This window comes from Garra rufa, chromosome 2 (assembly GCF_049309525.1).
Source record: "Garra rufa chromosome 2, GarRuf1.0, whole genome shotgun sequence".
In the NCBI taxonomy this organism is placed as follows: Eukaryota; Metazoa; Chordata; class Actinopteri; order Cypriniformes; family Cyprinidae; genus Garra; species Garra rufa.
The window spans coordinates 23,537,851-23,558,789 of NC_133362.1; the positions used below are offsets into that span (position 1 = coordinate 23,537,851).

At 36.2% G+C, this 20,939-nt stretch overlaps 1 protein-coding gene across 2 annotated transcripts in view; it reads right to left on the reverse strand.

Moving 5' to 3' along the window:
- The window catches only part of rin2a (Ras and Rab interactor 2a), a 47,932-nt gene that overhangs the window by 7,357 nt on the left and 19,636 nt on the right, over positions 1-20,939 (reverse strand). The window contains exons 4-10 of one of the 2 annotated variants that reach the window (XM_073835008.1): positions 20,408-20,468; positions 15,012-15,100; positions 11,492-11,690; positions 11,268-11,376; positions 9,346-9,418; positions 8,413-8,504; positions 2,674-3,930 (exon numbers count right to left, since the gene is read on the reverse strand). In XM_073835008.1, coding sequence (XP_073691109.1) covers positions 2,674-3,930; positions 8,413-8,504; positions 9,346-9,418; positions 11,268-11,376; positions 11,492-11,690; positions 15,012-15,100; positions 20,408-20,428 — 1,840 coding nt within the window. In that variant the 5' untranslated portion in view covers positions 20,429-20,468. The remainder of the gene's footprint in view (positions 1-2,673; positions 3,931-8,412; positions 8,505-9,345; positions 9,419-11,267; positions 11,377-11,491; positions 11,691-15,011; positions 15,101-20,407; positions 20,469-20,939) is intronic. The other variant, XM_073835009.1, reaches the window with a different exon arrangement.

Sequence of the window (20,939 nt, forward strand, 5' to 3'; positions counted from 1 at the left end):
ATTAAGCGCTCTCTCTGTCTCTCACACTGCATGTCTGCACTGCAGACTGGAAAATGAAGCCGCAGCGACAGAAGTGAATCCACTGGTGCTTCCCACACAACAAGTGCACGCTAGTGCTCGAGTTAGGAGACAAGGCCACAAAGTACGTCACGGCACAGAACAAAAGGCACACACAAACTAAACCAGACAAACTGACCAAATAAACCCCCCTCATAGTCTACTGACTCCTCCAAATAAATGGAGTCTTTCAATAAAAAAAAAAAAAAAAAATACTTCAGAATGAATCTCTACTCTCAGACTTGTTTTTAAGGACGTACTCAGAATAGAGTCGAGGCACAACAACAACAAAAAAATCCTTGGCCCTGAATGAGCAACAATGAGTCTTTCCAGACACATCTTGATAAAACAGAGTGTCTTAACAACGGCAGCAAACTTCCTTGACTATTACGCGGGAATGGAAGTGTAGTTCCTAATCTTATCAGCCTAGAAACTCGCAGCTTTGCATTTCCACCGGTCTTAGTTCACGATATCACTACAGAAGAGTCAAGTTTTAAATACAACAAATATGGAAACTCGTTGGTCATTTTTGAACGCGATGCTATTGGTCTAATAGGATTCAATGATCTATGCTAAGCTATGCTAAAAGTGATATCGCCAGAACAGGAGAACGGCTGAATGGATTTCAAAATGGTAAAAATCAACTTATTAACTCGGGGGGAGTTGGAGAATGAGCCTATTTCCAAAAAAAGTGGAGTGTTCCTTTAAGAGAGCTGGAACACTGCATTATCTCTATTTAAAAATAAAGGGTGACAATGTCAAAGGTCATAACCTGTGCATTCAAGCTTGTTCATTACTTTTTTTAAGCCAGAGAATAGGATTTCTCTCCATGGTAGTATAATCTCATAGCTATAGCCCTTATTGTGCTGGGCTTGTTTAAACACAACATGAACACAACAAAACTTGCCAGCACACATATGCAGCTGCATCAGGTTAGGAGCTCTGAACAACAGCCTTTTTCTCTACATTCTTGCCTGACACCCACATACCCAATGCCTGAATCAACAAGCAGGAGGGGTTACGGTGGATCGTAGAAGAGCTATATTGGAGACACTGGCTCGTTTGGCTCAAGTTCGTTCTGGGAACATCTGGAAAGTGATCTATTCCTCAAAAACACACAGCAGAGCAGGACTTTGTTTACAACTCGTGAGAGAGAGGGACAAAGAGGAGGAGGATGCTCTGGGCGAAGGATGATGCAAATTTCCTGGAGAACCAAAACAACATCCAGCTGAGCTGAAAATCATCCATCATACGATTCATGTTAAAGGGACAGTTCACCCAAAAATGAAAAGTCTGTCAATAATTACTCAGCCTCATGTCGTTCCAAAACCTTTGTTCATCTTTGGAACACAAATTCAGATATTTTTTGATGAAATCTGAGAGCTTTCTTACCCTACATATGCAGCAAAGAAACATTCAAGGCCTAGAAAGGCAGTAAGGACATCATTAAAAAAGTCCATGTGACATCAGTCCAACTTTTAAACTAATAATGTCACATGGACTATTTTAACAATGTTCTTACTACCTGTCTGGGCCTTGAAACTTGTATTTGCATTGCTGTCTGTGCTATCAGAACGCTCTCAGATTTCATAAAAATATCTTAATTTGTGTTTCAAAGATGAATAAAGGTCTTACAGTTAGTGGGTCATTGTATAAATGATATAATTGCTTGTTGCCACCACAAGACGTGTGGCCAGTTATACAAAGCCATACTAATGGTTTTCTGCCCACACATGAACATGCCAGTGTATATCTCAGCTCAATGTGCATTGTGTGTGCCGCTCACGCTGAGTAAAATGCCTCCAACTCCACAAGTTTAACCCTCAGCATTCATTCTTATGACGTATTTGTTTGCAGTGATACAACGGTCTCAATAGGCAGTAAACATGCATTTTAATTCTAAATATTTCCCTCCCACATTTGTTGCTGCATCATATCTAATATTATTATTATGCAGTATTTTATTTGCAATCTTCCAATGCTAGACATTTTTGTCATTTTTGTTGTGCCATGAGCAGTAGGCCGCAGGGTACTTGTAAATCAGAACAGTGCAATGGAGACAGACCGGTGCCTCATTTTACAGGAAGCTTCCGATTAGAAACAGTCCTTCAAGGCAACCTCAGCCTGAGAGACTCTATTTCAATGTTTGTTAAACACAAAACAGCCTTGGGATTTTCTCAATGCTACTTTTCCATCCTAGAGCCCCTAAAAAAACAAGCAATATTCTAATGCACAGCTGACCATTTTTACTAGTTCGCTATTATGCCACAATACGCATAGCGATTGAGTATGTTGGAAATACCATTGAACACAGCTCATAGAATATGAGCTCTGTTCTTAGTATTTGCAATGTCGCTGCATTAACCTCAACAAAAAAGGTCTGTTTACCAGTAGCCAGGGCAAAAATGAATTCCTCTCATCCTCCGTATTAAGAGTAAGTTAATTCACATTGACAAGATGTCTTAATACTGCAGAGAAGTGTCAAAGAAGTGTATTTAGTCCTCATTGGCCCCACTTTGTCAGATTTACTAAACAGGGCAAATTGGTGTTAGTGCGCAATTCCATAAAAGCCCTTTCTTATCACAGAACAGTTTTACTCAAGGAAGGAAGCCTTACCAATTTGATCCTCCGGGATAAGGGACTCAATTGGTGGGTCAAGCTCTGAGCTCTGCAGTAGATAGGACTTCATCTGAGTCATGAACTGCCTGAGAGTCTGCAGCAGGTCCAAGCCTGATGTGTGGCTGCTGCAGTTCTCCTGCAAGAAGCTCACGTAGTCCTGCACCAGGCAGCCAAAGTAAGTCCCTTTATCCCTGGATTGCTCGACAATCTTCCGAATGGCTCTCTTCTCGGGCGTCATTAGAGAATTGAGAACGCCGCTCATCTTGCGCAATTGTCCTCTCAGTGCACGCGGCAGCACGAACGTACCGGTCGCATTCTGCTTCTTCGACTTGAAGGGTGGTGGCACCTCCTGGTCGCTCTCCAAGTTAATGCCATCATCTTCTTCCTCTTCCTCCTCCAGGCTGCTGTCACCAGCGGGACGGTCGGTTCTGGGGGGACTGGCCTCCATGGGCAGGGAGAAGCTGTGGGTGAAGTCAAGAGAGTCTGAGGACGAGGTGGAGATGCTGATGTCGCTCAGACGTTCTCGTCCGGTGGAGCAGCGCTCATCTGCAGGGCTGCCATTTTCCATGGCGGTGGAGTTGCGCGAGGAGAGCTTGGCTAGGCTCCAAGACACGGCTTCTTCGATGGTCTGGTCATCCAGGGCCATGTGGCAACGGAGGCCGTCGGCATCAAGCAGACCGGAGGAATTCTTATTGCGGGATGAGGGCACCAGGATGGGTTTACTGAACTTTTTGGGTGGGGAGGATGAGGGTGAAAAGGAGCTGAAGGACGATCCCAACCTCCCCAGCAGGCTGGTCTTTTCCTGAGGTGTTTTGATCCAACAGACCGTCTCAGGCATGGTCTTCTGTTTACGAAGAACTGCTGATCTGCTGGAACCAAAGCGGGGAGGTGGGGGCCGAGGCGGCGGGGATCTCTCGCTCTTGGATCTACTCACACTTGCGTGCGATTTGTTTTGCGTACTTTTTGCACGGCAAACGACGCCGTCTTCCCTGTTCTGGCGATCTGTGTTGCCCGGAGATGATTCTTGCTTTTTAGGTGAAGAGTTAGTTTGGTGTGTCTGCAGAAAGAGGGGATTGATAAAGCAAAGCGCTCCGTTGGATTGACTGCATTCAAGTTCAGAAGGGGTCCGAGTGAATGGTATGGGCGGAACTCTTGGGGACAACCACTGTTTTAGTCTCTGTTGTGAAATTTCGCAAACAGTCTCCTCAGACACAGAAGACTTCCTTTTATTGCACTGTTCAGATTCCCAGAAACCTGCATGAAGACAAAACAATGAGACTCAATTTTAATAAAAAACATCAAATTTGGATTTAAATTAAAAAAACTCATTCTCTAAATTCGCTGAACTAAGAAGGAATTTAAACTTTTAACTCAATCACAGAAGAGTATTAGAGAACAAACAAATAAAAGAGGAAGTCATTTCAGAGAATTCCAGATACCAAGCTACAATTTCAAGTGATTGACAAAAAAGCTGAAGAATATCAACAGACACTCTACATAATGCTTCTAAAAAGCCATACCGCACTGGCATACACACACTGACATAATATAGTGTGCACAAAACCACAAAATTCCATGACAGAATCTGAGGAAAAAATTCCTAAAGTGTACAACTTATAACATCCTTAAACAAGAACAGGAGAGTTAAACTTACGCTACTAATCATCAAGTCTTCTCTTCAGGCTGCTTGTAAATAGTTTAAAAGCAAAAGTTTACACGTCTACACTCCATGCAGCGACTCTGCTGTCTGAGTTATGAGTGGTAGAGTAGTGCTGATACCCACACAGTGAATGGTGTGAGTCATGCATGCTGATGAGGAGGTGGGAGGCACTGGAGCTCTCTGTTCCTCCTCTCTTACTGCGCACTCGTTCACACTAAACGCCACCCCTTCAGATGTTTTTATCTGATGCAATACAAGAGAATGACTTCTCTTTGTTTCAGTTATGTTATTTAGCATTTTCAGAAAACTAATACTTTTTGCTTTGATCATGTTCCTGTTTTTGGGAATCAACACTATAAATATACTCATCAAATAAAAAACATACAAAAAATTAATAAAAAAACAAGGAAAGCTGCCCACCTTTAGAATAATGCGTGAGTTCATTTTTTAAGTTTTTAAGTTTTTAAGCAGTAAGTTTTTGAATGTTTTTCAAAGAAGTCTCTTCTGCTCACCAAGCCTACATTTATTTGATCTGAAGTACAGCAAAAACAGTAAAATTCTGAAACATTTTTACTATTTAAAATAACGGTTTTCTATTTAAATATATTAAAAAAATGTAATTTATTCCTGTGATTTCATAATAATAATTATTAATAATAAATGTTTACTGAACAGCAAATTGGTATATTAGAATGATCTCTGAAGGAACACTGGAGTAATAATGCTCAAAATGTATCTTGATCACAGGAATAAATTACATTTTAAAATATATTCAAACAGAAAACTGTTATTTTAAATAAAAAAAATTATTTCAAACTTTTATTGTTTTGCTGTACTTTGGATCAAATAAATGCAGGCTTTGTGAGCAGAAGAACTTTTTAAAATCATTAAAAATCTTACTGTTTAAAAACTTTTGACTCATGGCGTATGCAATTAAGTTTAGCATACAGGATGATGCATAATTCAATATATTTCAATAATTCAATAAGTTAAACTGAAACATTTGCCAATTTAGTTTAGAACAAAACAGATGAAATTGTCAAAATGTAAATTATTAGCCCAGTGTCCCAGTGGCACATGAATAATAATAATAATAATCGACTGGAATAAATCACAAAAATGTTGATGTTCTGATAAAATATTGAAATGAAAAACAGAACCATTTAATAAATGTGCTGAGATGGGATTTAGTGACATCTATGGACAAGAGGAAAATTAACATGGCCATTTTCTACAGATACTGTACATTGCCTTTGTAAAGACTCATTACTCTAAAGCGCAATATTTAGCTCAAGCGATTTCTACTGAGATGACATAAAAGTGCTGCAACACCAAACTTCAAAAAATGCCAGTCTGAAAAAAATAGGTCTGACAGGAAATCTGATCACTATAAAACTTTTTTTTTTTTTTTCTTGATAAGTCTCAGCTATCTCTTAACTAATGGCACCTGAGATAAGAGTGGGAAGCATTTACGTCACTTGGATCAGTTCTCCAGAAGTGACACCTGTGCAGGAGTGGAATAACTGGAAACGGCACCTGTGTGTACAACTGAACTTTCCTTTTATCAACGGTCTTTTTTTTTCTTTCATTCTCTGTAAACAAACTTAAAACACTACATTATGTTATACAGCCTTTGTCTCGTCTGCTATCATTGTCGACTCTTCTCTTGTCCTCAGTTCACCCCCACTATTCCTGCCATTATAGTCAGTCAATGAGCAGCTGGAATTTAGTCTTGGTGGAGTTTCTCTTGGAAGTGATCCTAGTATGGAGGTACCACACCCGTCACTGCTCTCAGCTTTACTCTGCACGGCCATTTCAGCATTCATTACTGTCCAACCATATTATTACAGGTGGCATTCTTTAACAGAGAAGATCTTCCACCTGCCAAGACTGGCTATCTGTCTCACCTATCCTATTTAGACTGCCTGGTCTTCCTGAGGAAAGTATATTTCCTTCATTTCACAGAACTAAAAGAACATCCTGTTTCAAAGTTATATTATTTCTTATAAATATATTTCTTATACTTACAGTTTATACAAAAGTTTGCATACACCTTGCAGAATCTGCAAAATGTTAATTATTTTACCAAAACAAGAGGAATAATACATACGTTTACATATAGACCACAGGAGAAAATAATAGTTGAATTTATAAAAATGACCCTATTCAAAAGTTTACATACGGTTGATTCTCAATACTGTGTTGTTACCTGAATTTTTATAAATTCAACTAATATTTTCTCTTGTGGGCTGTATGTAAACATCTTTTATGTAAAATAACTTATTCAGGTCAGTACTCAATAAAAAAATAACATGCATTTTGTATAATTCTTCTTATTCTGGTAAAATAATTAACATTTTGCCAATTCTGTAAGGTGTATGTAAACTTTTGACCTCAACTGTATAAAAAAACTCTTAGATTAAAACATGCCCCTAAACTCATTTAATACTCAAATACTCAAAGTCAAACAATTCAAACAAATAATTAAATAAAGCTATGGGGATCATTTTCTTTTGTAATGAACCTCATGATCTCTGCTGAAAAACAAAACCACAGCAGTTTTTTGTTCAAGATTTCATACGTCTCATTACAGGAATGTCGTATATCACATACGTCATACACAGTGCAAAGTTACAACATGTAGTCTGAATCAGACACAAAGCACAGTCAGATATCTGTTTGACAGAGACATTTACTAGCGTCAAACACATCTGTGGTCGATTTCACCTAGTCAACGTCGTATCATCTGCATATGTCAGCCATATGAGCTGTTAATTGCCACGTGTCGAATGTTGTTGTGTTTGCTTGTACAGTAACACCTGCACAGTCAGTGCTCCAGGATATATCTGACTGATGTTCTTCATAACATGCCGGATGTTGTTGTGCTACAAAATCCAACAGGTTCATCTGCATGTCTACATACAGCCTGTAGGTCTCAGGATTTAAGATGGAAAGACTAACTTTGTGTAAAATGATGTTGAATATTTTATCGCTCATAGTTGGTCACTTCAGTAGTGTTTATTATTTTGAGCAAATGTCAAAATGAATAAACAATACAGAAAACAGCACAAAATTTATTAGTTATTGGCCAAAATGAAAATAAATTTTTTGTTATGGGCAAGACGGGTACACTACCAGTCAAAAGTTTTTGAACAGTAAGATTTTTAATTTTTTTTAAAGAAGTCTCTTCTGCTCATCAAGCTTGCATTTATTTGACCCAAAGTACAGCAAAACAGCACAATTTTGAAATATTTTTACTATTTAAAATAACTGTTTTCTATTTGAAAAAATGTAATTTATTCCTGGGAGTCCTGAAAATAAATACTTTTAATTAATACTTTAGCAAGGATGTTTTAAATTGAACAAAAGTAATGATAAAGATAAAGGTACAAAATATTTCTATTTCAGATAAATGCTGTTCTTCTGAACTTTCTATTCATCAAAGAAACCTGAAAAAATTCTACTCAGCTGTTTTCAACATAATAAGAATAATAATGTTTTTTGAACAGCAAAACAGAATGATTTCTGAAGGATCGTGTTACTGGAGTAATGATGCTAAAAATTCAGCTTTGAAATCAAAGGAATAAATTATATTTTTTTTTAAATAAAAATAGTAAAAAACCTACTTTGGATCAAATAAATGCAGGCTTGGTGAGCAGAAGAGACTTCTTTAAAAACTGTTCAAAAACTTTTGACTGGTACTGTATCCCTTCTGCATATATATCTGCTGTGCATTTTCTCTTAATGTTTTCCAGATGGTGGTTACTTGTAAATGAAATGTCTAGCTAAATGCTCTAATCATGTCAAACTGCTGAATGCTCAACAATGACTAAGCTCTGATAGACTAACTACCAATAAAACTCTGACCTGAATTGCATTAAATGCAAACATCTGCATTAGGTTTACAGTACACACACAACTACACCCAGCCACACAGACATATAATAAACACATAAAAAGTAGAGGGTCATTGGAGGAGTATTTATGCCGTCTGAGTAACGCTGAAACTCAGCAGTCAGCAGTTAAGCTCAGCAAAACTGGAAAGCAAACATTCATGCATGGCGAAGAAAACTAACCTCTTCCTAACTGAGCCACCTCCTCCAGATCTTTAGGGGTCTTTGCAGCTGCGATGGCTTCGGGCAGCTTCAGTGTGAAGGGCAAAACGTCCCTAAAGAGGACAAATGAATGTTGAGAATAGCTAAAAACATTACAAAAATACTTCGAAGACTGTTAAAGTGATAACAAACACTAAAAACTAAACAGCAAGAATATCCGAGCTGAGAGTTGCTGTGTGCCTTCGTGGAGAGAATGAAAGAAATAATGAGTCACAGAGAGAGAGCGAGAGAGAGAGAGAAATAGCTGTTAATCAGAGAATGTGGGTGAGTTTGGCAGAGAGAGGGCTGTGTTTATCCACTGAGTTCTCTGCGTGGCATTGACACAGATCTGGCATGGATTTGTTACGCCTTGCAAACCTCTTAATCTATCAGTCTATAAAGGTGAGCTCTAACTATGTAAGCAAGTTAAGACTAACTTTGACTACATTCTGTTTTTTAAGCAAAAGGAGACCACTCCGATCAGACCCTTCCTTCCTGTTATTATCCGTGTTGGTCTTCTGCATTGGAATGCATCTGAAAGAGCATCATCTGTTTTTACTTTACCACAAACATTGTGGTTAATTCTGAGAAGTTCAGGAAATTTTCTGAAAGGTGATGGGTGTACAGTTCTGTTTCCGCTTCCATTGGCTAGTCACACAGATAGTCCCACCCCAACTCACTTCATTGGTTAGGCTAAAATTGTTGTTTTGGGCTAAGTCTGGGACATATGCTTGTGTAATCATTGCTAGTTTGAGTCTAAACCAGTTTAGACTTTCTTAAGGATGAAGCAAGAATTATTATAAATGATTAATATATATACCAACAAAGCAGGGTCACTGTCCTCTCACTTTTAAATATAAAACAGACTAAACAAGCTGTTTTTGTAGTTTTTTTTTTGTAGTGGGATCATCTTACCTGCTGATACAGCAGAACGCTACCAGTCGGAAGAGGTCTGCAAAGCTGATCCCTGAGCCCTCCAGAGAAAAAGCTGTAATAAACACACACACATCACAGTAAGTTACACACCACAGGAATTGCTATTGGAAAAACTGGAATGACCTTACAGTCTCTCTCGAAGGGAAAAGTAAACAGAGCCAAATTTGTACATTTAAACATCCTTTACACAAGTCGCACAGGATCTGACCCACTTACTGCGTTTGCAGAAGTGACAGACAAAGACAGAGAGAAAAACAGAGAGATGGGACTGAGTGCATGAACTGTGTTGATGGAGATAAAACAGCAAGAGGACTGGTTTCATTTGAGTAGAATACAGCATAGCTCAACTGCAGCCTGATCCACACAAATACTTTAAGAATCACTAGGCCTCATGCATGAAATGTAAGAAGAACAGATTCGTGACCCTGGACCACAAAACCAGTCTTAAGTAGCATGGGTATATTTGTAGCATTAGCCAAAAATACATCAAAAATTATCGATTTTGCTTTTATGCCAAAAATCATTAGGATATTAAGTAATGATCATGTTCCATGAAGATATTTTGTAAATCTCCTACCATAAATATATCAAAATTAAAATTGGTATTAGTGATATGCATTACTAAAAACTTTATTTGACAAATTTAACGACAACTTTCTCAATATTTAGATTTTTTTGAACCCTCAGATTCTAGATGTTCAAATAGTTGTAACTCAGCCAAATATTTTCCATCAATGGAAAGCTTAGTTATTCAGCTTTCCGATGATGTATAAATCTCAGTTTAAAAAACAATTTACCCTTATGACTGGTTTTGTGGTCCAGAGTCACATTTTTTTTTTAATTGCTCAAAACTAATAAAAGTTTTGTTTCCAACCAATATTTTCTCTTCAAATATGTATACTACCATTCAAAAGTTTGTGGTAAGAAGTTTCTCTTCTTCTCACCAAGGCAGCATTTATTTGGTCAAAATACAAGCAAAAGTAATATTGTGAAATATAATATTGCAATTTAAAAGTTGTGCTGCTTAATATGTTTGTGGAAACCATGATACTATTTTCAGGATTCTCTGATGAATAGAACGTTCACATAAAAACAGAATTTTTTTGAAACAGTACTATTTTGGAACATTATAAACACATGTAATGTCACTTTGATCAATTTAATGCACCCTTGCTGAATATTAATTTATTTATTTGTGACCCTGGACCACAAAACCAGTCATAAGAGTAAATATTTTAAAATTCTGATTTATACATCATCTGATGTATCATCTTGTTAGGATATGACAATATTTGGCCGAAATAAAGCTATTTAAAAAACTGGAATCTGAATCTGAAGCCTTTAAAGTTGTCCAAATGAAGCTTTTGAATTTCAAATGAATTTATAAAATATCTTCATGGAACATGATCTTTACCTAATATCCTAATGATGACATAAAATAAATAATTTTGACCCATATAATGTATTTTTGGCTATTGATACAAATATACCCATCCAACTTAAGAGTGGTTTTGTGGTCCAAAGTCACATTTATTATTAATTTATTTTTAAAAACATATTGATGACAAACTTTTGAATGGTAGTGTATGCTGTGTATATCACACTACATATGTATCATATTGATATTTGGTACCACAGCACTCTTGTCCTGTAATATGAAATGTGTCTTTGACAGAATAACAAAAAACATAAATTAAACTAAAATATCAAACAAACAAACATAGTTTGTCTAGGTCAGCCTTTATTCTGATTAGATGCATGGCTATTTCAAATGATTAGACAGGAAATAGACAGGTAAAAAACAACCAAAAAACTCCAGACAGGAGGAAGTGAAAAAGGTGACGCAGATACACACACTATTAGTGGTCTGCCAATGGAAATAAACTTTATCTATCACTTACTATATTGGCTCTCTTTAACTGGGAAGTCCCGAACAATCAGTGTGTCATTGTCCATACGTAAGGAAATCACCTTTTTCTGCAGTCTATAACACCTCCTCACCACAAAACTCTAGATAGAACACAGACACACAAATAAAATTCACATTAACGTTGCTGACCGTGACCAAAAATAAAATTTAACACAAGAACCTATTGTTGTGAAGCAAGGTGGCTGTTGTCTTTACCCCTGCCGGCTGTGGCTGCAGAATGCGTCTGGCTTCCTCATCGCTGAGTGACAGTAGCAACCATACAGAGTGTGTCTGCATCAGTCTGTCCAAGATGCTCATGCGTCTGCGTAGAGAGTCATACCCAGAATCCCTTACTCCAGGTGTACCAGCGCAGGCAGAAGATTGAAGGAAAAGACCACTGACCTCTCCTTCCAGACTACAGATATGAGATATATACATAGAGAAAGAAACCTTTATTTCACAGCAACACAAGATCAAAACTATGCATGGTCTTGGATTAAAGCAGTGGTTGTCAAATGTTGTCAGGTGGCAGATCACTTTAAAAGGATAGTTTATCCAAAAATTTAAATTACCCCAGGAACAACCCTGGGTGTATATAACTTTCTTCTTTCAGGTGAATACTATTAAAGCCATATTAAAAAAAGGTCCTGGCTCTTTCAACCTTTATAATGGCAGTGAATTGCTGTTCAGATTCAACAGTCGAATAGAAGTCCAATAAAGTGCATTCATCCATCATAAAAGTGTGAATCAATGCATTTGTGTAAGAAAAATATCCATATTTAAAACTTAAAGGAGAAGTCCGGTGTGATATTGACCTAAAGTGTGAATCATGAATCATGATACCGAGTGTGAACTTACCTTTCATAGCTCATCTCGGCTTGTCCCCTGCACTCCGAAATCTGGCGCTAGTTAGCCGATGCTAACAACAGGTTGTCGTTGAGGGTGCCTTGGGCATCAGAGTAGCCATGTAAATAAATCGCTGTTTTACACCATTTACGAGGCACAAAGTAGCTCCACACTTCATGGTTAGACTTCCAAGGGCCCTGACATTTAAAACGAGACATTGAGAACTTTGAAAAAGCACTGGTAGTTTATTTACAAGAAGATTTATACAGACAGTACCTTCAGGAAATTTACCGTTCGCCGCCATCTTGAATTTAATCACGATAAGTCGAGTGACGAGCAGGAAGGAAACTAAACTACTACTTCATAAAACTCAGTAGCTTCATCGTCCGACATCCTTGCAATTGCCAACTGTCTGCACTAACTCCAGTCCAAAAGTAGCGCGAGTACTCACGTGACTTATCAGGTTGTAGTTTCCTTCCTGCTCGTCACTCGACTTATCGTGACTGAATTCAAGATGGCGGCGAACGGTAAATTTCCTGAAGGTACTGTCTGTATAAATCTTCTTGTAAATAAACTACCAGTGCTTTTTCAAAGTTCTCAATGTCTCGTTTTAAATGTCAGGGCCCTTGGAAGTCTACCAATGAAGTGTGGAGCTACTTTGTGCCTCGTAAATGGTGTAAAACAGCGATTTATTTACATGGCTAGTCCGATGCCCGAGGCACCCTCAACAACAACCTGTTGTTAGCATCGGCTAACTAGCGCCAGATTTTGGGGTGCAGGGGACAAGCCGAGATTAGGACAATATCACACCGGACTTCTCCTTTAATAAAGCCTGGAAAAAAACACAGCTAGAAAAAAAAGAACTAACGGTATTTCATATTGTATGGTGAGAAAGTACCCTATCTTACAGAAAAGCCTTAAAAACTGTTAGATCTGATTACTTTTTGTCTCTTTTAGAAGAAAACAAACACAACCCCTCAGGTATTTTTTTAAATACAGTGACTAAATTAATGAAAATATAAAACATCAACAGTCCTTGACATTTTCCAAAAGCACAACAGTAATGACTTTATGAACTATTTTACTTTGCTAGGATATTTTTTTTATATAATTCCTACTGCATTTGCTGAAAAAAGAAAGCCACATATACATCTAGGACGGCTTGAGGGCGAGTAAATCATGGGGAAATTTTTAATTTTGGGGGAATTATTTCCTCAACAGTAAAAGAAAAATTGCAGACCACCTAACATCTAAATTTGGGAGAATCCCAGACTACTATTACCAGTAATATGTGATCTTGGACCATAAAACCGTTATCAGCTTAAGTAGCACAGCTATATTTGTAGCAATAGACAAAACTACATTGCATGGGTCAAAATTATCTTAAATATCTAAAATATTATCTTATTTTTCTTTTTATGCCAAAAATCATTAGGATATTAAGTAAAGGTCATGTTCTATTAAGGCATTTTGTAAATTTCCTACCGTAAATATATAAAAAGTAATTTTTGATTAGCAATATGTATTGCTAAGAACTTTTGGACAACTTTGAAGGCGATTTTCTCAATATTTAGATGTTTTGGCACCCTCAGATTCCAGATATTTAAATAGTGGTATCTCGGCCAAATATTGTCCTATCCTAACCATACTTCAATGGAAAGCTTATTTATTCAGCTTTCAGATGATGTATGAATCTCAATTTTGAAAAAAATTACCCTTATGACTGGTTTTGTGATCCAAGGTGCTCAAGAAGTACTCAAGAAACATTTTTTATTATCATCAATAAAAACACCAATTAATATTTTTGTGGAAAACGTGACGACTTTGTTCATGATTCTTTGATAAACAGACAGTTTAAAAGAACTCTTTTGTGACATTATACTGTCACCTTGGTTCAATTTAATGCATCTTTGCTGATTATAAGTGTTAAATTCTTAAAAAAAAAGATATACAACTGTCAGTTACACTACTAATGTGAAAAAACACAAACTAATGGGAATCTGTTAAGTACCTGAACCTGTTAATGTAAATATGTTAGTTCATTGATATGAGTTGATTAATCAAATAATTAAATGAAATATTGGTGAGTTATAATTTCTAATATATAATTTATAATTATTTTGTTTACTGAGGTCTGTATTTTTAATCAGCCAAGTCACAGCCCACTTCTTTATAGCTTGAGAGGAAGTAAGACCTCCTCCTACTTTCTAAACCCACACTGACAGTACTGTTAAAAACAAAACTACTGCACCTAAATTACAGAACTATTATTTTATACATTTCAAGGAACCATTAGTGACTGAAGACTTACTGATTTTGCAAGAATTATACATATTTATGAATTTTAAGGAAGTTGGGAAAAGGACTCGTCATGAACGCAGAAATATCCAATGAGGAAAAACAGGTTAAAGGCTGGAGCTTGTTTTGGCTGGCATTTAAGTTGTTTGCAAAACTTCTGAAAGCTGATTGTGAAACACCTGAATTTATTGTTCCATGCACCTCCTGTTAATTTCATGGAAATGGGATATTGCAAAATCATTGAATGTCCTACAGCTCAAAAATAAGACATGCTCCATCTGCTGGAGAACACGGGAAGTACAATAACAAACACTGAGAATGAATCATAAAGCTGATGCTTGGATACAGAATACAGAATGACTAAAAAGATCTGTAAAGATAAAAAAATACTACTCATGTCCTAGTTTAATTCCAAAAACAGTGATAACTCTGTGACACTTTCAAAACGTAGCTTTTTTTAATTAAAACAGCTTCTGGTTTAAATTAAATTTCCAGTGTTGTCCCACACATATAAACGCATATACAGAAACCATGTAATAGGACCTATTAATGCCAGTGTGGAGACAATGACAGTGATGAAGGACAGACTCACCCCTGTAAGATCTCTGTCTCCGGTTCTTTAGCTGGCTGAACCATCTCCTGCTTTAGCTCTGAGATCTCCGTGGAGAATGTGTCAATCAGCTGTAGTCACACACATAAAGAGAAAACACAACACAAGTGTAAAGAACAGGAAATCTCAAGACATTCGGAATGCGTGCTAGTGTGTCATTGATGTTTTGAACAAATGGGAAGTGGCTGTCTGGAATTAGTCATCATGAAATAATTCCCAGCAAACCAGCAACTGCATCCATTTCCTTTGAACAACTAACAGTGAGAACAATTCAGGCAAAGACATCAAAGCAGCTGTCTGTACATTTCCTTTGATTATTCCTAGATGAAACACTAAACTGAGGTCAATGTAAATTCAAATACACAATACTGAAAGAAAAAACATTTTATGTAACCAAAATGCTCTTCATTGCTGATCTGTTTTAATCAGTCATGAATCATTGTGATTTTAGGTCAGTGAGGGTAAGTGCATTCGGGAAAGCTGTTGCTGTACTTACCAAATGTGAGTTTCTCCTATTGGCCAGCAGAGGGCAGGCTGTTATTTTTTCTCTTTCCCCTTTTTAATTTATTTATTTTTTTGTATCCACTTCTTGAGCTTCTTTCAGCCTGCAGAAATTCCAGCTTAGCACTACCACTCATATGCATGAGACAGACAGTCAAGAATTCTGTGAAACCTTGACCATGAACCAGACAAGTAAAGACCCGTCGACACTTTCTGTTGCATTTCTTTTTTATCTGAGCCAGCATTTTCCGCTTATAGTCATGAAGTATTTCTCTAACTTCATCTCAGACTTAGTCAGCAAACCACAATTACACACCAACTCTTGGCTCTTTTCAAGATCTAGCTCACAGCCAAGAAAAGCAGTCTGTAAAGACCTGAAAGGGCTTCAGTCAAATCAAATTGCTGTAGATCATTGTTAAAAGGTCAAGAATTATCAAACCAACATAAAAAAGAAGAAAAAAAAAAAAGGGTTCATTGCAATGGCTGGATAAGGCTCATTGTGCTTAATGTGTGAGTCAGGCAAGACATACCGCGAACAATTTTAAGCTCATCATCTAAATAAAAACACTCAGAAACAGGCATGCACGAACTGATCCTTGAACTTGTCACAGTGGCCTAAATAGCAAGGTATTTTCAAGTGCAAAAACTAACACTGACTTTTGCATTTTATCTATTAACATGTACAATCATAAAAAAATATATAAATAATGTATGGTTTATTGTGCGTGCATGACAAGTACAGTGCCGTTCAAGTTTAGAGTGTGTATTTTTTACTTTATTTTAATTACATTTATTTAGCAAGGATGCATTAAATTAATAACCATTAAAAATGTGCATGATAATAATTAAAGAGGCTTCTTTAGCAACAAATCAGCATGTTAGAATAATTTCTAAAGGATCATGTGACAGTTACATTTTTAAATATTATAGTACAGAAAATGCATACAGTAATAACCAAAAGTTTTTGAACAGTAAGATTTTTAATGTTTTTGAAGAAGTCTTTTCTGCGCACAAAGCCTGCATTGATTTGATCCAAAATACAGCAAAAACAGTAAAATTCAGAAATATTTTTATGATTTAAAAGAACTGTTTTCTATTTTAATATAAAGCTAAATTTTCAGCATCATTACTCCAGTCTTCAGTGTCGCATGATCCTTCAGAAAACATCCTAATATGACGATTTGCTGTTCAAGAAGCATTTTTATTACCTATTATTATTATTATTATCAATATTTAAAAACAGTTGAGTACATTTTGTTCAGGAAAAAAAAGATCCAAAGATCAGCATTTATCTGAAATAAAAAGCTTTTGTAACATTATACACTATACCATTACATTTTTAGGAGTAAGAAATTATAGAAATTAATACTTTTATTTACCAAGGATGCTTTAAATTGATCAAAGGTGATGATAAAGACATTTATAATGTTACAAAAGATTTCTATTTCAGATAAATGCTGTTCTTCTGAACTCTCTATTCATCAGAGAAACCTGAAAAAATTCTACTTATCTGTTTTCAACATAATAATAATGAGAACTGTTTTTGAGCAACAAATCAGAATATTAGAATAATTTCTGAAGGATCATGTGACTGGAGTAATGATGCTAAAAATTCAACTTTGAAATCACAGGAATAAATTACTATTTAAAATATTTTCAAATAGAAAAGAGTTGTTTTAAATAGTAAAAATATGTCAGAATTTTACTGTTTTTGCTGAACTTTGAAACAAATAAATGCAGGCTAGGTGAGCAAAAGAGACTTTAAAAACTTAAAATCTTATACTGGCCACAAACCTTGTAATGTGTAATATTATTTACTGTATATTATTTATGCATTTATCTATTTATTTCTTTATTTATTTGCCACCTGTGTAAAAATACAAATTTTGTCTGGTTTCGCCAGATTAAATAGGTGAAAATCAAATGTTTATTTAAAAATCAAATGTTTAGATAAACATGTAAAATGTTTGTTGTACAAAAAAAGAGCAATTTCGCCAGCGAGGGAATATCCTCAAAAATATATAAATGAGATTGTATAATTCTAATGGACAGCACTGACAGAGAAAAACAGAAGATACGCTTTCAACAGATTTACAAGAACACAGCAAACTACTCTCTGAGCTACAGTGGATCCACCCATCATTTACATTTAATAGAGCAAACAGACACAGTCCTGCTGGGACAAAAGAGATCTGATATAAAAACCATTCAGCTTGCGTTGATGAATTCATCCAGAAGCAGAGAATGACTTGACAAGCTATTAAAAGAGGTGATGAAGCAGAAAAAAAGATGCATTTTCGCCAGCTGGACATTTGTTAGGAAACTCTGATGCTTATGAGGTGCTGGCCGGTGTTCTGGAGACTGGCGAGATCAAGAGCTCGTCCAAATGCTGCAGTCATCTGTGCCTCTCTTTAACCAGCCGTGAGGTAAAGTCATTCACAGCATACAAAGCAGCCAAGACTTTAGGAAACTATGTGCTGACATTTTACTAGCACGCTTGTTTCAGCCAAACACAGCCCTAACACTGAGAGGAGTGTTCGAAATATAAACACTCAAATTGACAGCAGCAGAGTTATTCAATTAAAGGGACTGTTCACTCAAAAATCAACATTGTGTCATCATTTACACACCCAGTCCAAATCCTCATCTTTATTCCGTGGAATAATTACATTTTAAGGAACATCTTTGCCACTCTTTTCCATGTAATAAAAGTAAATGCAACTTGATCTCATGACGAAAACATACCTGTTGGAACTTTTTCGCAAGATGTGAAATACGTACCGGCATGTAAGTTTCGTAACATATTTGATGTGAATATGCCCACTGAGTGGGGCTAAAAGAGTGGTCATTTTTTTCCTCCGAAACAGATGAACGTGCATATGGTACGCTTTATGTGACGTTGGTTTTGTACTGAAGTGTTACTGCAGTTCTGACTTGAAATATCTGCTGAGTGGCGCTGTAACTCTAATGCTCCGTGACGTTTTAAAATAACGTACCATCTGCACCCGAGAGTGCGAACAAAAGCGCAAGAATACTGTTTTAGCTTTTTTATTAATCTTTTTAATCTCTTTTATTGCGAGTCATGTTTTTCACTGGATTTGTACCCAAGGATTCCAAATCCTAAGTCTAATTCTGTGCCGGCTGAGCTACCGAGCAAGCTTGTTACATCTGGAAAGCAAAACATATGGAGGTGTAATCATAACTGTGTACAAAAATGATTTCAAGTGCTCAATGTTTTACTTCCTCTAGTGTTCATTTCTGTTGGAAACTGCAGTGATATGAACTTAGATATTTTGCGTCTGGCGAAAAAGTTCCCACAGGTACTAGAGATCAGGTAGCGTAAATAATATCACATAGCAGTGGTTCTCAACAAGCCTGCTTTGTCCTTTAACCACCAATAAAAGCTGATTTCTAACAAATAAACTCAAAAACATGATTTTGATTTAATGGTGTACATCTTAATTTGAGTGTTTTTAGTATTTAATTCTATATCATATTAATAATTAAATACAAATGGTCTTTTATCAGTCTTTTTTATTTGTTGTATCGTATTAATATTGAATATATAATCCAATTTAATTGTGCATGTTAATTAACTCATTAAAGTTAATCTTTAAAAACACTAATAATTTAATGACCCTGCTTAACAATCTTTAGCAAATTCCAGAATAATATCTATTTTCATAATGTACATTATAATGCTGTAGTGTATATATTATCTTTTAGCATTTAAAAAGAAGCATTTTATTTTTTTAGCCATTTATCAGTTATTAGCCATAACATAATTGTTAACTTATTGGTATCAACAATAATTTTTATATTGTGCATTCCAGTGGTGTGCAGTGGTGTTCTGAAATAAGGAGACAAAGTTTTTTAATAGATAATTTTTTTTTAATCAAATTAATGTCCAAGTCACATTTACTGTTAAATAAACATGACTTAGACTATCAGAATTTTTTTTTTATATTTTATATTATATTTTTACATTGACAGTGTAATAAATATTCTATAATAACTCAAGGCAGTAAAAAATTAAACAATTTATTTTATTTGTGAACTTATGTTTAGCTGTTCTTTTTAATAGTAAACTTTTAACTATTTTTCAGGTCATTAGCCATCAAAGCTCGGTAAACATTGGTCACAGACACTGAGATTTACTTAAAATTTCACCAAGCTGATTGCTCACTTTAAAATCTCACAAATCATGTTTTCAAGCCACTTTAAGTCTTATTTTGACGTAACAAAGTGATTATATCTAAGTGTGTGAGTTGTTTACTTACTTTTTTAAATTAGTGTTACAATTAATGCCATTATATTGTTAATTCAGACTGATTCGCAGACACAGAATGTGCAAGAACACAAGAGGCGGGATTTATCGCATGAACCAACCACAGCCGAACATAACCAGTCGTATCCAATCATATCGCGATGGAGGCATTTCCTCTTCTCAAGTGACTTTCCCCTATTTATTCTCAATTGCCCCCCATGCCCCACGGCATGCTTTAGGGGGTCTGCTAAAAACTCAATGGCTCAGGGTAGGCGAGAGAGACGTGGACTCCTGTTGTAACTTTACCTGCTGGGTTCGCTGTTGGACAATGTTGCTTTAGAAAAACATATGATTTATACACTTTTAAATGTTATATTTTGTAATATTGCCATTGTTTTGTATTACAAAATTTTTTTTTCTCATCCAATATTTTGAGGAGACACTGCCTCTCTTGAGTATTCTATTCCATATTTTATTATTTGAAAAGGAGCAGCCAGGATATTCTTTGAAAATTCACCATCTGTCATAAAAGTTTGGAACAACAAGAGAACACTTTTTTTGATGAACTGTTCCTTTAACAGACGACAATGGTAAAATTCAATCCGCTCACCACATTCCACTGAAGGATCATCTAAACTGATGACAGAGGAGAGATGTTACGGGAGTGTTTTCTGTTAAGGAAACAAGGAGGAATATAAATTTTTGTTCACTGACACTCATAATCTTATCATGCATTCATCACGGCCGATTAGCGTCGGAGCGAAAGCCTGATTTATTTGCCTTTGGCTGCATCTGATTGTTGACATGTAACAAAGCTTGCATTTGCGACTACAACTTCCTCCTGCATGAAATAATCACAACACATGCTGGAGGGAATAGTAAGGTCACCCTGAAATAATTACACAAACATTCACACAAAAAACTCGTCATGTTTGTTGGAAGAAAAGCTTGCAGAGATAACAACTGCATCTATCATCCTCTGAGAACCTCTTAAGCTCTGCAGCTTTAGCGCTGGCACTGCGAACAGACAGAGCAGCATTCCACGGGGTCTCCAGAGGCCCTGACTAACCTGCGCTCTGTCTGACTCTAAAGTAGGACGCGAACTGAAAGCAAGCTCATTCAGCGATGGTGTGTTTCAGTGC